General features: G+C 45.0%; 1 protein-coding gene across 1 annotated transcript in view; it reads right to left on the reverse strand.

Moving 5' to 3' along the window:
• Positions 1-17387: 17387 nt before the first annotated feature.
• The window catches only part of LOC138284000 (dual oxidase maturation factor 1-like), a 415581-nt gene continuing 409222 nt past the window's right edge, over positions 17388-23746 (reverse strand). The window contains exon 7 of the mRNA XM_069222333.1: positions 17388-20102. Coding sequence (XP_069078434.1) covers positions 19915-20102 — 188 coding nt within the window. The 3' untranslated portion in view covers positions 17388-19914. The remainder of the gene's footprint in view (positions 20103-23746) is intronic.

Here is a 23746-nt window from a genome sequence, read left to right on the forward strand (position 1 = left end):
GGAAAGCGTGGGAGTGGAGGTAGAGGGAGTGGTCGTGACAGGTGTAGGTGTGCGTGACGTGGGTAAAGGTGACTGGACAGTATGCTGAGGTGTGGTGGATGTGTGTTGGGTGGGTGTTTTGATGCGTTTGAGTGTTTTGAGAGGAGGGGGGGTGGACACAGTGGGAAAAGACAGGCTGCCAGTTTAAATGTATGTTGTCTGTGTGTCCGCAAGTTTAGTGACTGTGCTGCACGTGTCAACTAAAGTCGTCGTGGTGAGTGCAGGTGTGGTGTCTGGGGTGCATGAATGGCTGTCTGATTTTGTGGTGACTGAAAGAATAGGGTCAGCAACAATGAATGAGGGTGTAGTGCCTGTGAGTGTGCATGTTGTGGGGAGAGACAGGGAGGCGGAAGATGCAGACACACTGGGGAAGTGGATGTTGGTGTGTGTGCCTGTGTATGTTGGCTGTGTGTATGCCAGTGGTGGAAAGTGTGGTGCTTGTGTTTTGAAGTGTGCTTCTTGTGTGTTGAGGTGTGTGCCTGCGTGTCAGAAGGTGTGCTTTGGACGGGTGAAGGGAGTGGGGTGCTGGAAGGGGTAGAGGTGGTTGGAGGGGGAACGTAATGACCAGGGACACTGGCTGCCATCAAAGAGGAGGCCAGAGCCTGAAAAGATCAAAGTAGGCTAGACACAGCACCGTGAATGCCATCCAGGTAGGCAGTGGTCTGCTGCACCTCTGATGCGAGCCCCTGGATGGCATTGATGATGGTTGTCTGCCCTATAGAGATGGTTCTCAGGCGGTCAATAGCCTCCTCCTTCAGGGCAGGAGGGCTGACTGGGGCAGGGGATGAGGTGCTTGGGGCGAAGTAGACGCCCACCCTTCTGGCTGAGCAGGCTCGGCCAACTCGGTGGGGAGCAAATGGGAGGGTGGTGATGGTATGGGGGTGGCGGAAGATGACACAGAATGGGTGGGCCCACTAGGATCCACCACCTCCAGGGAGCTCCCATCGGAGGAGCCATCAAAGTCACTACCTCCAGTGGTAGTTGCCTCCCCCATGGTACTCCCCTCATGCTCCAACCCACTGGTCCCCTTGGTGTCGGACGACTCTGCCTCCATGGAACCGCGGGCCGCTGCATCCCCACTCACCGGTGCCTCCGCTCCCTCGCCAGATGATGCTGATGTACACATAAAACACAAGAGAACAGGGATGGAGAGACAAAACAGGAGAGACAACTGTGAAAAGTTGAATGGAGGTACATAAGTAGTTCACACATACACCCACCCTGCAAATATTCCACAAGGCAGCATCTACCGCTATACACATGGCTATACCCCTGACTACTGGCCACAACCGTGCTCTACAGCCATTCCCCACAGAACTGAAGGACCTGAAGTACTGCAGACCTGACCCTTACAACCCTACTCCCCACAGGGGCCATTATGTAGAAGGACAACAGTCAGAGTCCCTGCTACTAGACAGCATACATACCACAGCACACTCACACATCCATCTAGGAGCCATACAATGGTTTCTGTACTCACCCCCTTGTGTCTGCTGTGCAGCCTTCAAGTGCCCATCCAGGTCCGGATACGCCACCGGCAGAATGCGTCGCATAAGGGGGAATCAGTGCTCCACGGGCAGCCCTTCCTCATTGGAAGGACTTCCCCAGCTGGACCTCACAGATCTTCCTCACCAAGCGCCTCAAGTCCTCCCATCACTTCCTGCAATGGGCGCTCCATCGGTTGTAGACCCGCAGGGTCCGCACCTCCCTGGCAATGGCCTGCCACAGTCCCTTCTTCTGATGGGCACAGACCTACATGGGACACACAGAAAAAAGGAACACAGAGGTCAGACAATGGCCATTACATACAGCTGGCTATACATCCACTTTGGGACTTACACTTACAACAGCATAACAGCACACACAGACGCAGCATGTCAGGAATCCAGGACTGTACAGTGTCAAACGTGCACACATGTTTACAGCCATCTACCACCATTACACTCATCATTGACCCCAATCCACCTACTCACCTGTACCTCTGGTTGACCGTAGAGCTTGGCGTACAGGGGCCGGACCCTGTCCACGAGCTTCTCCAATTCCTCGCTGGTGAAGGCTGGGGCCCTTTCCCCTGCCACACATGCCATTTCCATGACCAGAGGCAGGACACAGCAGTACACTCAGTGGAGTACCTGCATGCACGAAATCCGGGAGTCAAGTGAAGGTGGGGTGACGAGTTAGCATACGCCTTGCGGCGGTGTGCACCGTCACCGCTGGTGGCGATTAAAATATGCTAAGAATCCCCATTGACAACCATCTTAACCAGTGAATGGTGGCAGGGTGGTGAACACCGCGTTACGCTATTACATCAACTGCTAGCAGTATGAGGTCACTTCCACTACAACATTTCTGGATTACAGGGGACAGCCATTTTGGCTTTTATTACGCAGTTATTAAATCCTCATATGCCCCATGCAGGCCCTATTGTCCCCAACCCCCATAGGCATTAACAAATATACAGTTACTCACCACAACAGTCCTGATGTATCATTGGGGACATGCTACTCCAGTTTCACACCTACTGTGCATATGTGTTGTCAACTTGTATGGCAGCTGTGCTGAATAGGAAACATTGTGGGCAGATGTATGTGTGTTCCTCACATGTGTTCTCAACTTCTCCTAGGTACAGACCCTTGTGCTGAGGGAGGGCCCCATTGGTGTACAGACCACTGTTGATTTGAGGACCATGGTGGAGCATCACATCATTATCAATTAAAGACTTAACCGTGCTACTATTCATGAACTTCGTGCATTACTGGATCCAGCACTGAGACTGGCTAATCGGAATCAGCATGCCATCCCTACTGAAGTGCAGGTGCTCTCTGCACTCCATTTCCTGGCCACGGGCTCATTTCAAGTGACAGTGGGCATGGGTGATTCCTGAATGTATTTGTACATCACCTGCAGTCCTATGTGAGGTTTCCCCAAAGTGCTGACCTCCCTGCCATCAAGTCGGACTTCTATGCCTGTGCCAACATTCCCCATGTGATAGGTGCCATTGATGGCACCCACATTGCTCTCATCACCCCAAGAGTCAGTGAACAGGTGTACAGAAACAGGAACAACTTTCACTCTATGAACATTCAATTGGTGTGTACTGCAGACCAGTACATCTCACATGTGAATGCCATGTTCCCTGGATCTCTCCATGATTCCTTTGTGCTGAGGAACAGTAGTGTGCCACAGAAGATGGAACAACTACAAGGGGACAGAGGATGGGTCATAGGTAAGCGTATCTGACACTTTTTGGCACATAGCAGACAGCCAGGCTATCTGCCACTGAGGGTTGTCAGTGACAGTCCTGTTTTGCACCCTTTTTTAGGTGATTCTGGCTACCCCAACATGCATTGGCTCCTGATACCAGTGAGGAATCCTAGGACAGATGCAGAGAGGAATTACAAGGAGGCCCATGGACGTACTAGGAGGGTGATAGAGTGCACAATAGGTCTCCTGAAGGCTAGATTCCGTTGCCTCCATACTTCTGGCGGCTCCCTGGCCTATGAGCCTGAAAAGGTGTGTAGAATAGTGGTGGCCTGCTGCATGCTGCACAACGTGGCTGTGAGGAAATCTATCCCCCTCTTGGAGGAGGTGAGGGCTGTATATCCAGACCAGCTTCCTCAGGGAGGGGATGAGAGTGATGGTGATGATGAGGAGGGGGGAGATGTACATTCCATGAACCAACTGATACAACTTTACTTCCAGTAACTATGTGGGACTATTTGATGATGTTGCTGTCTGTGCAGCATACTGTCAGTGTGCCTTCTCCTCTATGGGGTGTTGGGTCTATGGGTATTGTCACTGTGACCAGGTTTGCATGAGACATGTAACATTATGGGCAAATTGTCTGACAATTCTGTTGGCACAACCACATGTTATGCGTGGGGTGCAATTTCTACAACTCAAATAAGAATAAATGATTTCTAAGACTATTGCATCCACACTTCCATTTGTTTCAACATAATGACAGGGGGCATTGACATTGGAGAACAGGTGTTTTATTTGGTGCAGGGATGACATCGTACAGTTTACAGTAATGGGAGTGGGCTACTGGTGGATGCGCAATATGGCTACATGGTTGCAGTGTTTTTTGTTAGTGGGGACATGTCCATCTATCATTTACAGTTTTGGGGGGTGTTTTTACAGTGTGGACGTTGGTTCAGTGGCACACTTGGAGGACAGTTCTTGCCAGAGTCACTTCTTTGAGGGGGCCTTGGTTTTGGCAGGTGTTCATGTGCCATATCTGGGCCTGAGGGACTGTTTGGGTGCATGTGTTGGCCTGTACAGATTGAGATGCAGGTCTCCTGTGTGTCCTGAGGTCCTGAGATGGTGGCACAAGTCCAGTTGCTGCTGCTGCTGTTGTTGGCTGGTCTGTATCTTGGCCTATAGTGGGGCTTCCTGGTCTGTTGGGGCCTTAGGCTCAGTTAGGACAAGGTGCAGCAGCACAACTGCTATGGTGGCCATGGTGGCATTGTGCAGTTTCCAATGCTCCATGGCCTCTTAGTGGTGTGCTACCTGCATCCTTTCACTCTGCTCAACGGTGGAAACAATCTGGGCCAATCTGTCCTGGGTGTGGTGGTATGCTCCCAGGACCTCAGAGATCACATCCTGGGCTGCAGCATCCATCCTGTGGTCTCCCCCCTGGGCCAGTGATGCCCTCCCACTGGGCCTAGCCCCCTGTGCCTCTGTCCCCTGCACAGGTCAGGTGGTACCACTTGTACTGAGGCCATCGTCTTCCTGCCTGTTGGTAGGGGGTGACTGTGGCCTCTGTCCATGTGTTCCACCAGTCTGTGACCTGGCTACTCAGGTATGGGAATGGTTGCCCTGGGCTGATGTTGTTGGCTGGGTGGTAGGGGTGTCAGTGGTGTCCTGAGTGGGGCTGCTGGATGGTGACAGTCCAGGACTGTGTGAGGGGCCAGGGTGTTTGTCACTGTCCAGGGTTCCCTCTCCAGTGTCCTTGGTGGTGTCTCTGTCTCCATGTGGGGCACTGCCACTCCTTGTCATGTCTGTCAGGGTGGCATGGCTGGTGGTGCCTGTTAGGGGGAATGGACATGTCTGTTACAGTTGCATGAACGGATGGGGTGCACAGGGCTGGGCTGTTTTGTGCGGGTTTTACACTTTGGGGCCATGCAGGATGCCTTTGTGAGGTTTACATTGCATTTTGCTTAGGATGTGGAGGTGCATTGTGGGTGGTGTAGTGTCTTTGTGATTCCTTGCAGGGGTAGGTGGCTGTGCACAGGGGGGAGGGATGTGGGCCTGTTAGTGGGTTTTTGGGCATGCAGGGTGACTGGATGTAGTGATTGTGACCTGGGTGGGGTAGTGGTACTGGTGGCTGTTGGAGGGATGGGGTGGTGCATGCATTACAGGTGTGATGGATATGGGGTAATTGTAGACGACTTACCCTAGTTTATTCCTCCAGTGAGTCCAGTGAGGCCCTCAGGGTGCAGGATGGCCAGTACCTTTTCCTCCCAGTCAGTGTAGTTGGGTGGTGTTGGTGGAGATCCTCCCCCAGTCTTCTGGACTGCAATGTTGTGCTGGGATGCCATGGACCTCACCTTCCCACATAGGTCGTTCCATCTCTTGCAGATGATGTCCCTCGTGCGTGGATGGTGTCCCACTGCATTGACCTTGTTCACTATTGTCTGCCACAGCTCCATCTTCCTGGCGATGGGTGTGTGCTGGACCTGTGCCCCGAATAATTGTGGCTCGACCTTCAGTATCTCGTCCACCATGGTCCTTAGCTCCGTTTCTGTGAAACGTGGGTGTTTGGGGGGTGCCATGGTGTGTGTTGTGAGTGGTGTGTTGTGTGTTGTGTGGATCTAGGTGAGGGTGCAGTTGTGTGGTTGGGTGTATATATTGTGTATTGTGGCATTCATTGTATGCTTCTGGAGTTCTCTGTATCAGTTGTCCGATTGTCATTGCAAAGGATTGTGGGGTGTGTCTGTGAGTGTTTTATAGTGTTGTGTGTCAGGTGTGTGGGTTTCAGACTTGCCAATGCGTGCAGTTCTTACTGTTGGGTCCCATTGCTGGCCGTGGTGGTCTGTACCGCCAATGGCCATTCGGCTTCCACTGACCGCCACAGTGATTTGTGCATCATTATTTGGAGGGCGGGGAGTTTGTGTGCTCAGCGGTGGTGGGGTCGGTGGTCTTGCATTTCCTGTGACAAGGTCCTGGCGGTGACTGGCGGCTGGGACTTTTTTGTCGGAATCTGATTTTTGTATCTTTATATGGTGGGTTTCTGTTTACCGCCAATGGCGGTCTTCTGTTCACCGTCACCACGGCGGCCGATGGTGTTTACCGCTGTGTTCATAATGAGGGCCAGAGTGTTGGAAATGGTTCTTTTTGCAGGGTTATTCCCAAACTTTTTTACTTCTTTTTCCTTCTTATTTCTGAGCTGTTTTTGCTGCTTTATTGTCTCTGCGCACTTTACCACTGCTGTTCAGTGCTAAAGTGCATGTGCTCCCTATGTAAATTGTCTTAGTGACTTGGTTATCCATGATTGGCATATTTTATTTACTGGTAAGTCCCTAGTAAAGTGCACCAGAGGTGCCCAGGGCCTGTAAATCAAATGCTACTAGTGGGCCTGCAGCAATCATTATACCACCCACGATTAGACCTGTGAACATGTCTCAGACCTGCTGCTGCAGTGTCTGTGTGCACAGTTTGAAGCTGCCAATTCTACCTGGCAAGAGTGTACCCACTTGCCATGCCCACACCTTCCCTTTTTGTTCATGTAAGGCACCCCAAAGGAAGATCCTAGGTATCCCAATGGGCAGGGTGCAGTGTATGCTAAATGTAGGACATGTACTAATGTGTATTACATGTCCTGACAGTGAAATACTGCCAAATTTGGTTTTCACTGTTGCAAGACCTATCTCTCTCATAGGTAAACATGGAGACTGTCTTTTAATATCTTTTAAGTTCAGTTTCCAATTGGGGGCAGAGAGAGATGTGGAGTTTGGGGTCTCTGAGCTCACAAATGAAAAATAACCTTTTAGAGTGTCAGTTTGAAAAAACTACTTTTAGAAAGTGTGCATTTTCTTGCTTAAACCATTCTGTGCCTCTGGGTCGGACTGACAGTTGGCAGTTGTGAATTCTCTCCAGACATTGACAAAAAGGGAGTTTGAGTGTAGCCTGCATATCCTGATGAGTCTCCTGTGCTAGAGTGGGGAGGGAGGAGCTGACACTTACACCTAGAGGGCTGTGCCTGTCCTCATACAATGCAGTCTGTGACCCCTTGGAATGTGTCTGGGGCCAGGACTGGGCAAGGCAGGATCTTGTAAACAACAGAGTCCTTCCTTTTAGGTTTGCCTACTTTAAAGCCAGAAATGAGTATAAGCAGTGGACCCAAAACCCCAGATTTTCAGAACACTTCTGGATCCATCCAGAGGAACCTCTGCCATGGGGAAGAGCTGAAGAGCTGGAGGAGGAGTACTGCCCCTTTGCTGTGTGTACCTTGCTGGTTTGGCCTGAAGTTGCTGCTTCTGCAAACTGAACTTTGCTGTGTATCCTGCTTATGAAGTTTCTCCAAGGGCTTGGAGTAGAGCTTGCCTCTTGTTGGAGGCCTCGGGGATATCAAAGACTTCTGCTTCATCTGCCCACAGCACTGGGAACTGTGTGTTTTGTACTGCAACAGAAGAAAAAAACACAGCTGCCTGAACCGTGTCCTGACGACGTCACACGGAGTGGTGCCCCACGTCGCATTGCAACCCTGGTGTGAGAAAACAGGGCTGATTGCAGAGGCCCCCTAACATTTTGCCCCCATTTTCCACTATTTGCTGGTGTTTTCCTGACTCTGGTGCCCTGGGTACTGCTAACCAGTCCCAGGGCTTGTGCTCTGTGTAAAATCAGTATGCAAATTAGACTAATTATAATTGGCTAAGTCAACCTACCTATATGTCCCTAGTATATGGTAGGGCAGGTAGGTTTAGGGACCCCAGCATAGGTAGTGCACCCATAGGTGCACGGATGAGGCTCCCAGTGTCATTTAAACGCAGGCCTGCCTTGCTGGCTGCTTTTAAATTAAAGTTATATGCAAATTTGACTTTGGAAATAAAAGTAGTTCCAAAGTCTTAAACTACCTTATTTTTACATATAAGTCACCCCTCAGGTGTGCCCTATGTGCCCCTATGGCTGGGTGCCATGTAACTATAAGCAGTGACCTTATAAAAATAGTTTTATAAGCCCTGGTGAGGGAAAAACAGCCAAATTTGTTTTTCCCTCGTTGTAGTGAATGGCCTTCATAGGCTAGAAGGGGGAGACTTTATTTTAATTTTAAAAGCCCCCTTAAGTGACAGATACAAAGAGTTTGGTATCAAATTAATTGATATAATAAATCCTACAAATTCCAGTTGTTGGATTTAATATAACTTGTTCAGGTAAAGAGTTTTAAACTTTATCTGAAAAGTTGCCAATTTCAGCCCTGCATTGTTTTTGCTGCTATGCTCTGATTGGCCAGCCTCTGGCAGCCTGGTCAGGCTGCCTTGATGAGGTGTGAAGTTGTCTGGCTTCACACAAAGAGATGTGCCTGTGGGAGGGAATCTCCCCTCAGCAGATGGTGAGGCAGGAAGGGGAGGGCTGCCAAACTGGTCTTCAAAGCCAGAGAAGGTCATTTGGAGCAACCGAGCAATACCCCCACATACTGCAACCCCAGACAACTAGGTGCCCCCTTGATTAGATTAGGAGAGGGCAGGAGAGGGGTGTGTTTATGATTTTTAGCCACACCAGTGGGTGGGCTTAGCCAGATGTAACCTTCAAAAATAATTTTCAGCCATGATGGATTTTTGAAGAATGTTGCCTCCTGGGATTGATTTTTGCCACACTTCCCAGGAAGTGGTCATCACAGGGGGAAGGACCCTGCACCTGATTGGAGAATCAGGACCCCCTTGTTTTTCACCCAGGAGCAAGGATAAAACTGGCAGACCTGCACCCACACCTCAGTTTCGTACCACATCCCTGCGAGGAAGAACTACAGAAGAAGAAGGACTGCCCTGCTGGACCCCTGGCCTGCACCTGGAACCTGCACTCAGAAGGACTGCACCAGCTGCACACTTGGGCTTCACCACAAGAAGGACTTTGCCTGGCTTCTACTGCTTCAAGAGGGGATTCCCTGTTTGCTACAGGTACAAAGGAGCTGACCAGAGTCCCATGCATCAAGTCCTGCAAGCAGATCCCAGCCGACCAGCATCCAGTGGCCATTTGAGGATTCGGACCAGGTACATTCTGGGAATTGTCGCCCCAACACCCAAGGAGCAACTCAGAGCTTCTTGGACCTTGGATCAAGTTGTGGACACTTCAAGGACACAAAAAGGACCTCTGGAAGAAGATCCAGAAGTTTGGAGACGTTTGGATCAACTCCATAAGTTGAAGAGGTGCATTGTGCGAGTTGTAGTCCCAGACCCCAAGAGGCACACCAGCGCCTCTGAACCCTTGGCTGGTGCTGTGGACCACTTTCCTGAATCAAACACTTCTGAAAGTAAGTGTGACGGCGTTACCTCGTGGGTGGCCTGAACTCTGGACTTTGTTCCTTTCCAGCGTGACCTTTTTTAACCCTTTGAGCGCTAGTTGTTTCTATGCGCTAAAAAGCATTAATTCTTTACAAATACATATCTCCGGTTCCCCTTATCTGATTTTTTTCGTTGTGGTGTAATTTTAAAGATAAAAATATAATCTATTTTTATAAATTGGTTTTGGATTTTCAAACGGTTTCCTGTGTTTTATTTAATTACTGTTTTGTGATATTTGAATGCTTTACACTCTGTCTCCTAAGTTAAGCCTTGTCGCTCGTTGCCAAGCTACCAAGGGTTGAGCTGGGTTTAATTTACTGAGACCTAACTGGACCTAAGTGGAGGTTAGTGGCCTATTGCTAAGCGTAGGTACTTACCTGCCTTTACCAATAACCCATTTTCCAACACCTGGTCTCACCGTAGCCACCACCTGATGTAGTCACTGAGACGCTGCTCGCACCGAACAAGCATTAACATTTCTGACACTAGTTCCCTAACTACAGCCATGGTGGCGTTAGGGGGGTTGCTAAGGGGGGTGCAGGAAAAGTAGCGCTGACCTAGGTGCAGCACCACTTTCTTGATTCTGCCCCTTAGACTGCATTAGATCTTTGCCTGGGATGAGGGAACAGTATAGGGGATGTGCTCTGCATATCCAGATGTGGTTGTGGGATAAGTGAAGTGTTTCACCAGAGCAAAGATACATGCAGGCTGGATATGGAGGGAGAGAGTGTTGCAAACAGTGGCGACACACCCTTTCATCAGCAGTAACAGACATACATCCTTGGAAGGACATGCTTGGGTGTTCTGCAGCATAGAAGATACGCATTCCACAGGGTTTTAAGGTAGACTAACAAGACCACACATGATACCCTCTTAATAGAAGTCTTCACATCTGTCCCGGGCTTCTGTTTATCATCACTCGTGGCCTCAACGCCCGAGAGGACGGTGCACGGAGGCAGAACTACGTTTAAAAACGACTGCTTCTATTTTAGTGTCACAATAAGAAACCACGCGATAAAGAAAACGTAAACATCTTTTTAGTTAAAATTCTGAAATGTATGAAATAACTTTTAATGATAAAATAAGCAAACTCGTTCTTTTAAGCAATTCATTTGTAAACTGATTTAATTGTAAACTGTATATAATTGTTAAATACTCTATGGTTACATGAAAATGTACATTAATTCACTACACATAATGTAGTCTTGTTTATAAAGAAGCAGTATGGCTGTAATTGTACACCTCGCTCTACTGTCAAACCTTATAGAACGTTGAAGTGAATAACTTTGATGTGAAATCAGTCTGCAGGTTGCACAGAGATTGCTACAGATCTTCTATATTAAACCTGGAGTGTCCACTGTAGGCCCTTGGCGGCGGATCCATACCAGATGCTATGTTATCAGCATAAGATAATTTTACATACAACTATAAATCATTTACATGTGGTTATCCTACGAACCAGGCATGGATTCACCTCTCCTTGACCTATCAGGGACACAGCTGCGTTAAACTAATAAATTATTCTTCCTACACCACGGTATCCAAAAAAACCGATTGCAGAGCAAAACCACTATTTTAAATGTGAATGTCCATTTTTTAGTATATGGCACTAAATACCAGAATTTGACTTACTTATATGCGCTCTCAATGTTGTCAGACAATGAAGGTGAGACACAGGGAAATTAAACAACTGGTACAAATGAGGAAGGCAACATAAGAACTCAAGTCTCCTGGTTGCAACACCTTTGGTAGTAACCCACATCACCTCCCATGTCGCGAAAGGATAGTTATTAAAGGGCACAATCTATATTTTTTATTGCTGATTATTTTGCTGTCTCTTGATACAACACTGACTGAATCTCCCTAAGAACAATGACATTTTATGAGAGTTTTCATTTTTGTCAAAGAGTGTATTTAGGACTAACTGATACCCCAAAACATTGCAACTGTGGCACTGGGTCTCTAGCTCCAGTGGGCCATATGAAAGATGACAATCAAGGCGCTGGCATGGGCATCATTTAGCATCTGACTGTGGCTACCCCTTGTTCTCCTTAGTAATCATTTTGCTAGCCTTGGAAACTCTAGCTCAGAGAGTTGTGCAGCAGTGGGATCAGTGAGTAAACAGGACTCTCTGAGAACTTTATTTCATTGATCTCACTACCACTGTTCTGCCTCTTGTTGATTCCAAAGAAACACATTAGCAAATTGAGGGTTCTGAGGAAAAAGGGTGGCTCAAGAGAATGAGAACCACAGACTATCTGTATCTGTATCCTAGCTAACTCCTCAGTATCCTCCTATTTGCTGTTGCTGTACCGATGTTGTGGCTTCCTTTCCACCTTCTGCCACATGATCTAGATGTGGTAAAGAGAGGAAAACGATGCCAAAGGTCCTACCAAGGCTTGTCTTTGCCTAAGTCTGATTCCAGACAGAAACAATTTCTCCTATTGGTCTGTAGTAATTTAGAGGCGTTCTTAAAAGTGAGCAAGGGAGAAACAACAATAGGTTAAACTTGGGCTTTATGGCATATAGCAACCGTGGTGAAGTCTAAGACCAACAGACACCTTGTCAGTGTTAGCGAATATGTACGTGGGTGAATTTAGAATGATAGATCCTTTAGTATAATATCCAACTGTAGCAGAGGATGATTTTAGAATCAATGTCACCTTATAAGGATGTCAACTTTGGCAGTGGCTGAATCTAAGGGTACATGATGGTCCTAGGATAAATGGGAGCTTATCTACAGTGAGGCATTGGGTGAAACTAGAACTAATGCGCATGGCCAGTTGATGGCAGCTGGGGCATTCACCATAGAAGTAACTCACCCTTTTGAAATTTGCCAGTAATGGCAATAGCTAAAACAAGGACGAATGAGTATTGAAGTGTGGCAAATGTTTATAACCGACACGCACGTTATGATAGGTGGCAGCTATTGCAATGGCCTAATCCAAGAACAACAGATGCCTTATCAGTGGTGGCAAATGTTTATGTGGGTAAATATATTTGATAGAAGCTTTAAGAGAAGTGACACCTGTAGAAACAGGTGAATTTAGATTTGATGGGACCATACGAAGGATGCCAGCCGTGGCAATCAGTGTGTCTTATACCAATAGACCTGATATCAGAGCTGGCATCAGAGCTGGGAACTATGGCACCAAATGAGCAGGAGACAGCTTATGGGAGCTGGAGACTGTTGTACAGTGTGAACGTAGGATCGATGGGACCATATCAAGACTAACAATTGCGCAAATAAGCAAAACTTAGAAAAATGGACATGGGTGAACTGCGACGCCTGTGACACTCAATGAAACTAGAAGTGATTCACTCTTTTGAACTTTGGCAATCGTAACGTTGGCTAAAACAACGACTAATGATCCATTGTGAAGTGTGGGAAATATGTAGAACCAACAGACAAATTATGATAGGTTACCACTGGGGCACTGGTGAATCCAGGACAATTGCCACTCTGCGAGAAGCAGCAAATAAGGCTTTTAGGTAAAACTATGACTGAAGGCAGGAATCGAAGAGCTCTACACACAGTGTAGGGGTGTGTTTCATTGTTGTTCATTTATATGTGCTGATGCAGGAGTACCATTGAGAAGTAACTGCCTGCATTGTCCTTATACTTATTCACTGCCCAAAGTCACTCATGACATCATGAAGTGCACTGGAGGGATTGTATAACACTCATCTCCAGAAGTGTCCTACCGGTTCCTCCATACCTCTTAATCCTTCTATGAGCATTCAGCTCTTCCCTGAAAGAGGACAGTGGGGCATCTGCAGAATTGCTGTTCAAATGTAGGACCATCCTGGTATTCTTCCAGCCAACCCATGGTCTTGCTTGTCCATATGGAGGTGCCAGTACAAGCCACATGTACGTACTTACATATCACATAGAATGTGCATACTTGCCATTCTGATAGTAGGCAATGTCTAGTTCAAGGTGTGTTTGCATAAATATCGCATTCTAAATGTTTTTTACAGAAATATAAAATCTACACTAATGGTATGATATTTTTGTAAATGATATTTAGGAAACAATAGTTATGTCAGATGATATTTCTGTGCAGGATAGTCTCTCTAGCAATGATCTTGAGTAGATGTCGCCCACATAATTGGACAATGATCTTCATACAGAGTCTTGCCAATGAAGCTGCACAGTAGTGTGAGTGTATTTCAAAAGAAGTGAATTCGGAGGCAAGGTATTACAGAAATCCGTTCCTGGTGAAAAAGAGTTTTCATGATAAGAGTTCATGGCTTTATGTTAAAATGGGCACAGGAACAGTTTAAACTCAGTTTGCAGGGTGGTAATACCAAACGGAAGAAGATCTTATGCAGAAGGGTAGTCAGTGTGGCATCCTCCTGGTTCACCATCCCCTGATGTGAGCACTTTATGACATTTAACAAATTATTGGCAGGATCTGAGATCTCCAAAGTGTGAGGGTTGCAATAAAAAACATGAAAGTGACTTGAACCCAATTAACATAAATGACAGCCTGTAAGGTTACAGGAAGGAGAAAAAATGAGAATATATTAACAACTGTTACTCGAAAACAATGTCTTAGGGCCTTATTTAGAGTTTGGTGGATGAAATACCTATGCAGTATTGCAAGGTATTGCTATAGTGCGGCACTATTGTCAAGCACCTGACATTCAATATTATATTGTTCTATTTTTATTGATTTTGTATAAAGTTTGTTGGCGTTTGATAGTGATAATTTAGTCAAGAGTATGTAGGCTACTAAATGTGAGCATTGACTATGTCGAGCTGATCAACGGAAGAGGGCACCCTTCACTGACATGTGAAATAGAATCATCGCCATCCAGGGTAAGGCTTTGTGGTTTTGCAGTAAAAAATGTATCACCAGTTTGAACCTTCAATCTTCTGATCCTTAGTGAGATGCATTATCCATTGCACCACTAAGGGGGTGGGGAGGGTACGTCAAGGGCGCATGCATGCCCCTTCCTTTTTCTATTGTATTTCACAGGACTGAAGGAGGCCCTGTTAACTAAGTTTGTGGCTGCCCCTGCTATAAAAGAAATGCCTTTTCTAGTGTCAGCTTATGCCGACAATGCAGTCTTGCTCTCAGGGATGCCACAGGGGCTCAAAATCCTAATAGAGGGATATATTGATTTTATGTCAAATTTAAAGTTGGATGTTAATGCCAATAAAGGATTTGTAGTGGCACGCGGCCTAGGAAGCACTAAAATGAGACAACAATAGGCTGGTCAGAACCTCTTTTCTAGAGTCTGCGAGTTCTCTTATTTGGAGGGTACTTTTCATTCGTCAGCATCTTGGTCCCAATGAATTGCCACTGTTAGAAATAGCTTGATGTGCAGCGTAGAGTTCTTGCTTAAACTAGCTACCAATATAAGTAAGAAGCTGATGACCCCTTTTTTGGAAGTGTATGGTAGAAAAAGTACCCAGGTTTTAACAATTGGGCCAGGCATTAGGGGGAATAAAAAGGTCCAAAGCCTCCAGAGAAAAGAGAATAGAGTTTGCAGAAGATTACTCAGCCTTCCATCCGGTATCCCTTCTTACATTCTGCATGAGTATGGTGCAGATCTGATAAATCTCGCCTCTTTGCTGCCGTGATACTCTTTCTGGAGTAATCCCTCAACTGTCCTTAACAGAGAAATTATCGAGGACTGCTAATCCTGTGCTAGGGGACATGTATTACTCTGGGTAAACCATCTTTTTTTAATCTGATGAGGTTAACAAAAGGCAAAAGCGGTATGGTAAAAAATCCATCCATCTTGGCTTTAAGGAAAAGGGATGGAGGATCAGTGGAGTTTATTATAACTCAGATCTAGGATTAGATCCTGATCCAAACTACTCTTGGGGCAGAACCTTATGTAGATCCTATATCCCACTCTTAGGATAGGTCTGTATTTACTAGATTTCGACTAGGAATTATTAGATAGCAATTATGCTTTCCCCTTGGGCAGTTTGACCGCTCTTCTTTCCTGCTTTGCCCATGTGACGAAAACTCTCTGCAAAGCTTGCTACATTTCGTTTTTCGGTGTTTTTTTTGTTTTTGTTTTTTAATTAGGCGATTTTCAATAACTGTTTTGAGACGATTAGGTTTTAATAAATGTAATTTGGCCCTGCTATATTTGCTAAAGCTGACTACCCCCGAGATCTGTTGTAAAGGCTGCTTGTTTCCTAATCGTGTTTTACATGGGAGGAATGATTGTTTTTTTAATCGTGACAGCCTAATGAATTTGATATTAGTACGTGGTGGGGGTTTGTGCATGAGTATGATTTGATATGAATACATAATTAAGATCACAGGTTGAATTGTTTACTTTAAAAAAAATGAAGGTCGTATTTTATAATGATGTTTTTATGGTACTGTTTTTAACATGTGATGTTTTAACTTGTACGCGTTTATGATCATTGTTTAATGTTTGAATAAAGCTTATCGTATCGGTATGGGTATCTCCAGTTCACTGTGGGGACTGCGTCCCCTGAAAGAGGCATTGAACCCATCATAAATCAATATATCCAATGCTGCAAGAAACCAGGTTGCTATCAAATGTAATAAAATATGAAAAACGTTCAATATATTGTTATCTGTTCTACATATACGTTGAAATTATGATAGTAGAAATTGATTTATAATTCTACTTTACTGAAAAATAATCATGCGCCCACTATAGTGCCTTGGTGAAGCTTACAATATTGTCAAATGGGAAGTCTGTCTTTCTTTATTGGAAACACAGGACACGCATGCTGGGGAAGGCAGGGTCTTGTGGGATTTGGACTTGATTTTTCCTGTTCATCTGTCTCTGCTACTGAGCAAGGAAAACCAGTGCAGAGAATATCCTAGGGACACAACATTGGCGTATGCGACAGCTTGACCATCAGTAGTGAGATGACACCAAAGGGTGTGGCCCATTCTAAGGATATTAGGGGCCATATTTATACTCCGTTTGCGCCGAAATTGCGTCGTTTTTTTTGACGCAATTTCGACGCAAAACTAACGCCAACTAACGCCATATTTATACTATGGCGTTAGAGGCGAATAGCGCCAAAGTTCCCGGAATGTGCGTCATTTTTTAGCGTGAACCCCTTCCTTGCGTTAATGATATGCAAGGGAGGCGTTCCCGTCTAAAAAATGACTCCCAGGCCTTTACGTGGTATTTATACTCCCGGGCAAAAGAGACGCCCGGGAGTTGGCGTGGCTAAAAACGGCGCATTTGCGCCACTTTTTAACGCCTGCTCAGGGCAGGCGTTAAGGGGCCTGTGGGCTCAAAATGAGCCCACAGGTGCCCTCCCATGCCCCCAGGGACCCCCCCTGCCACCCTTGCCCACCCCAGGAGGACCCCCAAGGATGGAGGGACCCACCCCAGGGACATTCAGGTAAGTTCAGGTAAGTTTTATTTTTTATTTTTTATATTTTATTTTGGTGGCATAGGGGGGCCTTATTTGTGCCCCCCTACATGCCACTATGCCCAATGACCATGCCCAGGGGACAGAAGTCCCCTGGGCATGGCCATTGGGCAAGGGGGCATGACTCCTATCTTTCCAATGATAGGAGTCATGTTGATGGGGGATGGGCGTCGTTAAAAAATGGCGCAAGTCGGGTTAAGACGATTTTTTCGACGTAACCTGACTTGCCCCATTTTAAGACGCCCATGCGCCATTTTCCCCCTACGCCGGCGCTGTCTGGTCTACGTGGTTTTTTCCCACGCAAACCAGGCAGCGCCGGTCTGATTGCGCCGTCTAACGCCATTCCATAAATACGGCGCCCGCATGGCGCTTCAGAATGGCGTTAGACGGCGCAAAACTTTTTGACGCTAAACTGCGTTAGCGCAGTTTAGCGTCAAAAAGTATAAATATGGGCCTAGAGATATTCAGGCTAGGGCAGGAAATCCCCCTAAGGCACTGGAGGCTGTCATGCAAAACAAATAGGAGATGAACGGGGACTGTAACTGGATGCACAACAGAACCCAGTCACCCTCGTGGATACTGACTAATGTAGGGAAAGCAAAAGAGAAGCACATTACGGACCCTGCTCAAACATGATTTGCTAAAATGTAACTTTGGCGTAATCTTGATTTACTGCTAAATCACAAGAGTATGCCAGGAGTAAGTTAAGGGCATTCACGTCTTACTTCTTCATTTCAGTGGCATGCTAGGAGTATTACAAGAGTAAGTCACACATACTCATAGTCAAATCTTTACTAAGTCTTTGTTTCCGGCCCTATGCTTACCATGCATGTCGATACATATCAAGCAAGAAAGGGACCAATGCAAATCATTTGAGACAGGAAGGTACAACAGTTCAAGGAAAGTAATATGAAGAAATGACATAGAAATTGAAATTGTGCACGAATGAAGAGTGCACGTAGATCAGAATATGAATGACAATAATGTAGACAAAGAAAGAGAAAGGCAGGGTTCATAGCACAGGGCACGTATACGAATGAGGGAGAAAATAAGAAGATGAAGTAGATTTAGGAAGAAGGAATAAAAAGAACGAGAAGTACAACAAAGGAAGGGGAAAGCAAGCGAATGGTTAGGAACAGACGAAGCACCAAACAGGTTAAAATTACACATTGGAAGAACAGAGGAGAAACAAACTTAAAGAAGTTGAAAAGAAGGATTAAGTGGCAATGAAATACAGGTGAAAGAGAGGAATGAGAACAAAGGTAGAGGAAGCAAAAAGTAATGGTAAACGTGTGGACAAAAGAGGAAAACTATTACTAAGTAAATGTAAGGAAAACATAAGAAAAAGGAAGTAAGCATAAAACAGTGGGCAGTGAGGAAAATGAAAGAGCGCAAATAAGGAGATAAGATAATGGAACTAGAAGAACTATAAACGAGTTTGTGCAAGCCAGAAAAGAGAAATGAAGGTGCAAAAAACAGAATACAAATGTATAACAGGCATCTACAAGAGATGAAAGGAACAAAGAAAATATCAGATATTGCACCTCACATGAAATAAGGAACAAAACATCTGACCAGAATTTTTTTAAAGCATAAGTAGCTGAACCTTTCAAAACTCAGAATTCAAGTCACAGAAACATTTTGTCAATACGAGTGGGGCTTTAGACGATGACGACTTTCAAGCAGCTCTCACAGAAATCATACAAATATATGGATTTTACCCTTACAGCTTATTGAGCTGTGTCTAAAAGCCCCAGCTACATTAGCTGCTGACTGTGGCATGGTATACACTATCTGCAAAATAAAATACAGTTAATACAGAAAATTCGGTTTATCGTTCTTTACCCTATTTCTTCAATTCATTGTTCTTTTGGCAGATTTCCCTCAGTTGTGCTCAGGCAATTTATTTCATAGTACAGGCTTGAGTGAAGATGCTACCTACCTATGATTGGTCTAAGCATGGCTCAGCTATCCATGGTTGGTCTAAGCATTGCTGCTAGGCCACTTAAGTGCGAAAGCTACTGATATTCTCTGAACCACCTCACTGCCACCGCCACCACCACCACCACCACCAAAGATTGACTTTGATCAAGGATGGGGTTATGATTCAAGCTCACACTTCACAGTGAATTCATGGACATTAAGATGCCCTTGGTGGGACTATTGTGTGCATTTATTCTGCTCAATAATTTGCAAGGAAGCAGTGAAAGCCGAAGGACAACATGGGGTAATTGAATCTGCATGTGAGCACAGTTATAACGAATCTTGTGCAATGGTTGTGTGTCAGAATATCATATACAGAAATATTGCCTGACAAATACAGTGTCATGAGTCCTGTCCCCTTGGATGTGGATTTACTGTTATTAGTTCCATTGGGGTGATTTTTTTGTAAACGGTATTTAGAACAGTTAATTATATCAGAAATTATTCTGACAACACTGGTACCCCACCTTTGCCATGGAGGTGAGAGACAATTTATAATAACACTATGAATGTACAAGTTCATCTGGATTTGTTTACATTCTTCAACTGCTGTGACTCTAAACGTTAGCGTACATTTCCTGCTGGTGGTTGGGGTACAAAGCCCCTATGGCCCTTTATTGACCAATGTTGTCTGAGTTCAAGACATTTCCGTTTCCATCACAGCTTTATTAGTTGATCCTGTACTGAGTCAAAAAAGGAGAGGGCATTTTCCCCGCCGACAACAAGTAGGTTATTGGCACTGATGAATAGTCCTCTGAAATCAATCAGTGGTCACTCAATGGAATACTTGTTGTTCTCTGAAAACATATTTTTAATATGGAGTCTTTGCAAATCCACAGCTGCACCCTCAGGTTCATTGTGAATTTTGGAAACATGCTCTCCTTCTTGGAATTTTCTCTTAAACAGAGTGTATTGTGCTCAACTACTTAGCTCTCTGTCCCTTCTTCTTTGGCCAGGACATCCATCGTCCACGCCTGGTATGAGGCAGCTTGGAGGTCACAGCATCAACTGTAAAGGTATAGTGGGCGAACTGCAATCTTCTAGATGGTTTATCACCTCTCTGTAAACATCTTCATGATCGTCATCAACCTCTGCCTCATCAAGATTAAAAAGACGTCCAATTATCTTCGGTCTTGTGCGTTCTAGAAAGATCACCATGAGTCCAATCAGGAAACAAACTGTACCTGAAACACAACCAAACAATTATTGTGATGGGTGAAAATTTGACCAACATGTCTACAAAGTCAAACTCTGGAGCGAAAAACTTAGGACGTAATGTGTGACTCTCTGCCCTTAATTATGGTTCATTAACAAACAACAAGAATACAAAAAGCTGATCATTGTTCTGCTTTCCGGTAATACATAGCCAAACCTCTACTGTTCTAAGCTTGAAGATTTCAAGATTACAATGTAAATGTGTAGATGTCACCGTGCAGGCTTTCTCCATACTCTTCAGCAGTGAATCTGTCTAGGCTCATGCTGCAAAGTCTATAGACATGCAAGATATGAAGGCGGGGGGTGTTTGAAGATACTGGAGCATATTTAAGAAAAGTGGTGCTCCACAGAGTGCAGCACCACTTTTCTTGGGTCCCTTAGCGCCCCCCTAACTCCACCATGTGTGCGCCATATTTAAAATATGGTGCACCATGGTGGTAGTTAGGGGACTAGAGTATGAATTGTTGGTGCTAGTCCAGTGTTTTGCAGGATTATCGTAAAAAACGTGGATGCTAATCCTGCAAAGCACCCTAAGGCCCATTGTAACCAATGGAAGCCTCCCTTTAACGCCTGCTCTGAGCATGTGTTAAAAGTGCTGAAAAAAATGACGCAAAAAATCTCATAGATTTCTTTGTGCCATTTTCTGGCCCCCCTAATGGGGGAACACCCCCTTTGCATAAACGATGCCTGGCACAGGCATAACGTAGCACAAGGGGTTATGGCACAAGGTTTTTGGCCTCCTAACACCACATTAGCGTAACAAAATTACACTAATGTGGCATTAGAATGGTGCTAGGGACACTTGAATATGCCCCACTGTGTCTCAGAACATTCACTAGCTGCTGGTAGTCTTAACCAGTTTTATGTTTTCTTATGACTGAAAGCCTCCACGTAAAATGACCTTACAGTGGCACTTTCCTTGCCTGATTGACAAACATGTCCTCTGGTCTGCACCCAAGGATACAAACAAAGAAAGGAAAAATCAAAATATGAAGGCCACACTTATTGGCCTCCAAATACGTACGCATAATAATAATAACAAATAATAATAATGAAAATAATACTCGCCTCACTTCAGCTTGCTTTAATAATTGTTTAGGCTTTTATTTAGGGTGCTATGAAATGATTTCTTCCTTGCTTACTCCTGTTTTTTGCTTCTCCTATGATCATGTGTGTGACTTTTAGATCCACTCAATTTTCTGTAGTCTTTTTTCAACTTGGCTACATTATTCTGCAGGTCTGCAATACCCTGAGCATGCATACAAAAGGCATATTTGTCCAGATTTGAAGATCACACCAAAATATAGTCTATTGTGTAACCTGCTGCAGTATTGGCACAAGTTGACATGCAAAATATTAAAATTATAATTACGAATCCTATCTAGCTTGTTGTAGTAGTAAATGTAAAACATAGAGAAGCTTGGGCAGAAACAGTGTTAGGCAGGTGCTAAAAAAGTTAGTGTAACAGCAAACATACAAATGAGTCATAGTGACAGCACACCCTGGGTGCTGACAGACTGACTGACTCGAAGCATTTGCATAATGTATGCCACTAATTGGCTGCTTGCTGGGGATCTAGCAGCCTCAGTCTTCTCCAAAAAAGGTGCGTCTTCAAAGGAGTTGTAAATGCCATCCAGGAGGTGAGCATAGAGTGAATTAATTTCAAAAGGTGAGGCACTGATATGACAAACATTCTTCTCCTTTAGATAATAGTTTGATCAGGGTCCTATCTCCCAGGAAGTGATGACTTCCCCTCCTCTAACTTCTATTGGGCATATGACCCTGAAACCATTGCATGATGTCGCTGGGATAACACATCTGTAGGTTGAAACTAGACAGCATATCTCAAAATGGATCTTGTCTTTCACCTGCAGCCAAAGCAGTGATATTATGATGCTGTAAGGTGATCCCTCTTTCTCAACCTAAAAACAATCTGCTCCCTTACAAGTGATGGATCAGTCCAAGGGGCAGGCTAGCATACATGCCCTTGTCCAAGCATTGAGAAGCTTCAGTCACCAGGGCCCTGTTGGGTTAAATTCCTCAAACATTACTCACAGATTTATTTTTTTATTTCTGATACTGGGAATTATTGGCCAAAGCTCTCTGTTGGGCTAATTCTCCCAAGAATGTTTGTTTGCCTGCCAAAGTATTATAAGCGCTGTCTTGGAACTATTATGTTTTAGGATAGCTTGACCAAACCAATCATAAAGTTTGCCCAGAATTTTCAGTAAAGCTGCGGGAGATGCGTTGTTGTTGGGCAATCTGACATCCATCAATGGTGCATCATCAGTAAAAAATCGTGTCTGTGCCAGCTTTTCCAGGAAGATATTATACAGCAGCATTATGTACGTAATAAAAAGGGTGGATTAAATATAGGAGCTCCACGAACCCTTACTGGAAGGAAACATCTCACAAATGTAAATGTTGCTAATTTGATTCTGAACCTCAATACCACCAAAGGGGTTAGATGCAATGCCACAAGCACTAGCAATATAGTTAGAACAAGCAATACCACAAACAGTGCAGTGCATTAGGATGTCAAAAACTGGAACGAGGGGGTGCAACTCTGATGTACAGGCAACAGCAACATCTGTGCTTAAATGTGTCACACCCTGACACCCCAGATTAGTCCACGTCAAACTAGTTTTATGTGACATGGAAAAAGTTATGGGCTTTCCCAGAAGCTTCCAGGAAACTACTTCTATGTCCCATAGAAATGTATTGCAGTTTATAGAAGCCTATGCTAAGTTCCAGCCTTATTAACTATCTAAAGGATCTGTGGCTGAGGGAAGGTCCCAGCAGCTCCCTGCAAGTGTTCACATCGTTCTCTTACGTCTACTGTGAGCTGTAGTTTGGGAAAACGGACAGCTGGCTACCATTATGCCCTGAGTAGTCTCCTTGCCACAGGGTATTTTGTTTTCTAGTATTTCTAAGTTATGGGGAGATATGGAATGTCTTTCAAATGCCAGGTCTTCTACTTGGCACATATATGTTTTTTAATGGCTATTATGTCTGCCACCTTCATGGAGGAGGGCTCCGTTTTATTATTAATAATATGGAGGAGGGCTGGCAACTTTGACGTCTCTCAGCCCTCTATGGATTTACCTTTTATATGCAGAATACATATACATAATAGAGTGTTTATCATAATTGTGAAGAGTGACAGCTCACAGCTTGTTTGGGTCTCCTCTCTTATAACCATTGTAGGCAAGGTCCCTGGGCCTTCCCCGGCACAAACATAGTAGATTATTATTTCCCCAGGAGAGGAAAAATAAAGGACCATGGACAATTTTTCTCTCACAGTTTATGTGTGGGGAGGAACGATAGACTTGAGACCCATAGCTCTTGACCTGCATCTCACTAAAACGTTGATTAACTTCATATCTCTTCCACCTGCTGGTCTACTATAAGGCACTGATAAATAATGCTAAAGGTATGGGGTGATATCTGCAAATTGAACCAAGTACAGTAAAGGAGAAAGAGAAATAGGAATTAGGCAACTGAAACTGAGGATGAAAGATAGAGATAAAGGAAAATAGAGCAAACAGAATAGAAAAGGTAAGGATGGAAATGATAAGGAGGGAAGGACAGGTAGATAGGAAAAGAGAAAGAG

This window comes from Pleurodeles waltl, chromosome 3_1 (assembly GCF_031143425.1).
Source record: "Pleurodeles waltl isolate 20211129_DDA chromosome 3_1, aPleWal1.hap1.20221129, whole genome shotgun sequence".
Classification (NCBI taxonomy): Eukaryota; Metazoa; Chordata; class Amphibia; order Caudata; family Salamandridae; genus Pleurodeles; species Pleurodeles waltl.